Here is a 2843-nt window from a genome sequence, read left to right on the forward strand (position 1 = left end):
GCTTCCGATCCAGATCGAAAAAGGAGGCATTAGGGCCAAGCTGATAAACAATGTCTGCGTTTTTCCCACTGTCTTCATCTGTGGCACTAATAGTTGTTAAGTATAGACCACGCCGGTTGTTTTCAGAAACTGACAGCTCAATTACAGGCTGGCTGAAAATCGGAGGGTTGTCATTTTCATCCTCCAGTTTAACCCTTACCAGGGCAGTCTGGTTCAAACTGGGCTTGCCAGAATCAGAAGCAACAATTTTAAAGCTGAATTCTTTGGTGCCCTCATAGTCCAACAAGGAAGAGGTCTCTAACAAATACTGGTTGTCGTAAACCGCCTTCAGGTGGAAGGGGACCTCTCTCTCAATGAAACAGATCACTTTGCCGTTCACGTCAGTGTCCTTATCTGAAACTGTAATTAGGGCAATCTTTGTATTGATGGGATCTTTCTCAGATAAGTACACTGTGCCATTGATGGGACTTATTATGTACCTGAGGTCTATGTTAGGAGGGTTATCGTTTACATCAGTGACATTGATGGTAACAGTTGCCCGAGCCGGTGTAGAGCTACCATCGCTAGCCAGCACCGTCACTTTGTGAATAGCAGTCTCTTCTCGATCTAAGGACCTCTGAACTGTGATCAGCCCTGTGGTGTTGTTTAAAGCAAAAAATCTTTTGGTTGCAGGGGCGACTTGGGCACCGAAAATATATCTGATTTCTGCATTGCTTCCTATATCTGCATCTGTAGCATGAAGCTGAATTACAGAAGTGCCTACAGGGGCATTCTCTGGTATATGAACCTCTACTTGACTCTCTTTAAACACTGGCCTGTTATCATTGACATCACTTACTGTGACTTGCAGGATGGCTGTGCTGGATTTCTGGGGGGTACCTCCATCCTCCACCTTGATTTTCATCACGTAGGTGTCCTTCTGCTCTCTGTCCAAGTTCTGCTGCACGATCAGTTGGGGCCATTTCTCTCCTTCTGGAGTTTCTACAATATCCAGTCCGAAGACACTCTGCCCATTTAACAACTCGTAGTGCTGCACACCGTTGAAACCTGTGTCAGGATCTGTTGCTGATGGGATTGGGAAGCGACTGTTGATCAGAGTGTTCTCTGGGATGGAGATATTGATGACAGGGGATGGAAACATAGGTGCATTGTCATTAGTATCCTTTACAATTATTTTTATTTTGATCAGCCTAAAAAAGTCATTGGGGAGAATCACCACTTCAAGTTCAAAGAAACACTCGTTTTCTTCTGCATAGGAAGCTCCAGCACAGAGTTTTTCTCTGTCTATTCTGTTGGATGTCGTAAAGATTTCCCCGGTGGTACTGGACACTTTGACCAGAGGGGCATCCCCTGCTTTAGACACCAGTCTGTAGACAAGGCTGGCACTGGTCCCTGTGGCAGCATTGATGTGAGAAATGTTCAGGTCCTTTGGTATGTTCCCAATGGGTACGTTTTCAGGCAGCTCTTCTCTAATAGTGTAAATAAGTTCTTGAGCTATAGCAGAATCCAGCCTCAAACAGGCAATCAAAGCGGCCAACAGGTAAAAATCCCTCAGGTCCATGATAATGTTTTTATCCTCTTTTCCCAGATTTTAGGACTTAAAGGTTTCCAGAGAGGAATGATGCGCGATTTGCAAGAGGAGGCGTGCATGGACTGCAGGATGCATTACATCTCATTTCTTATTTGGAGACAGCACTGTCAACACAACCACACAGAACAGCATTATTGGTTTTTTAGACACGACAAATCCACAATCTCCAACTACTACTTGTTTTTGCAATGCACACTTGCAGCAGTACATTTTCCTACTGCTCCCTTTTGCAAGCAATCCTTCCGGACAAATGCACCAATATCCCGTTGGCTGCATTTGCACAGAGCGAGGATGGAAATAACTACTTGCAGGATTAAGGGTAGCTACAGTTTTGACACGTACTTTCTGAATAATTTCTTGGTACACCGTGTAATCCGTAACGTGCATTCCCCCTCTACCCTCCTCCACCCAGTGATTTGATGCAAGTAAAAAAATCTTCCCGCACTACTTCTGGATTCTAACCGCTATGTCAGCTGCCAAATGTAATTTGTTGTTTGCTTCCCTACATATTTTTTAGCTTTTGCAAACCAGATTTTTCTCTGCTCCTTGTGCCTTGCATCCCCCTCTCTAGCTATCGTACTGGGAAATAACCACCCGGACATGCTGCTGCTGCAGCAGTCGTCACTGGCTACTTCACATCGCTATTAACTGATGAGACAATAACAGGACTTACAGTTTCTTACACTCTCAGCTCAATGTTTCCTCTCCAGATGTTGGATACTTCTCCTACTGTTTAATAACCTTAAACTTTATTTGTTTTAAAATACAATATAAATCAGGAGGCTGGAGATTCCAAATGCAACTTAGGAGCAGCCAGCATGTTTACAGATTGGGGGGGGGAGGGGGGAGCGAATATATTTTCTGATGACGAGAGGAGGAAAAAAGGTGCAGCCTTTCCCCACTGACACTGATCTCCCTTCAGGATGTTATTAGCAGCTGCCACACATAAATACTGCAGACTAATAATGCAGGTGAAAAAAAAAAAAAAAAGAAAAAAAAAAAAAAAAAGGAAAGCCACAGACAGACTTCTGTTTGCATGCTCTGCTAACCGCGAATTATCCGGGTGCAAGGCTGCCAGCACCTACAGTTCGGCGGAACCAGGCAGACCCTAAGCACTATCTTATCTGCATTAAGCTGCACGGTAGCTGATACCCGTGATTACTTCCAGCAGAGTGATGCAGGTAGGGATGCAGAGACAGCGAGTAGGTGAGCCTTTGCCACCAACATCAACTGAATCCGAAACACTGATTCT

At 44.5% G+C, this 2843-nt stretch overlaps 1 protein-coding gene across 1 annotated transcript in view; it reads right to left on the reverse strand.

Moving 5' to 3' along the window:
* LOC104122698 (protocadherin-9) overlaps positions 1–1561 on the reverse strand; it is a 693340-nt gene extending 691779 nt beyond the window's left edge. The window contains 1 exon segment of the mRNA XM_035890417.1: positions 1–1561. This exon segment is cut by the window's left edge and continues 1422 nt beyond it. Within this exon segment, the coding sequence (XP_035746310.1) occupies positions 1–1561 (1561 nt within the window).
* Between the last annotated feature and the right edge of the window lie 1282 nt (positions 1562–2843).

This window comes from Egretta garzetta, unplaced genomic scaffold (assembly GCF_000687185.1).
Source record: "Egretta garzetta isolate BGI_Z169 unplaced genomic scaffold, ASM68718v1 scaffold282, whole genome shotgun sequence".
In the NCBI taxonomy this organism is placed as follows: Eukaryota; Metazoa; Chordata; class Aves; order Pelecaniformes; family Ardeidae; genus Egretta; species Egretta garzetta.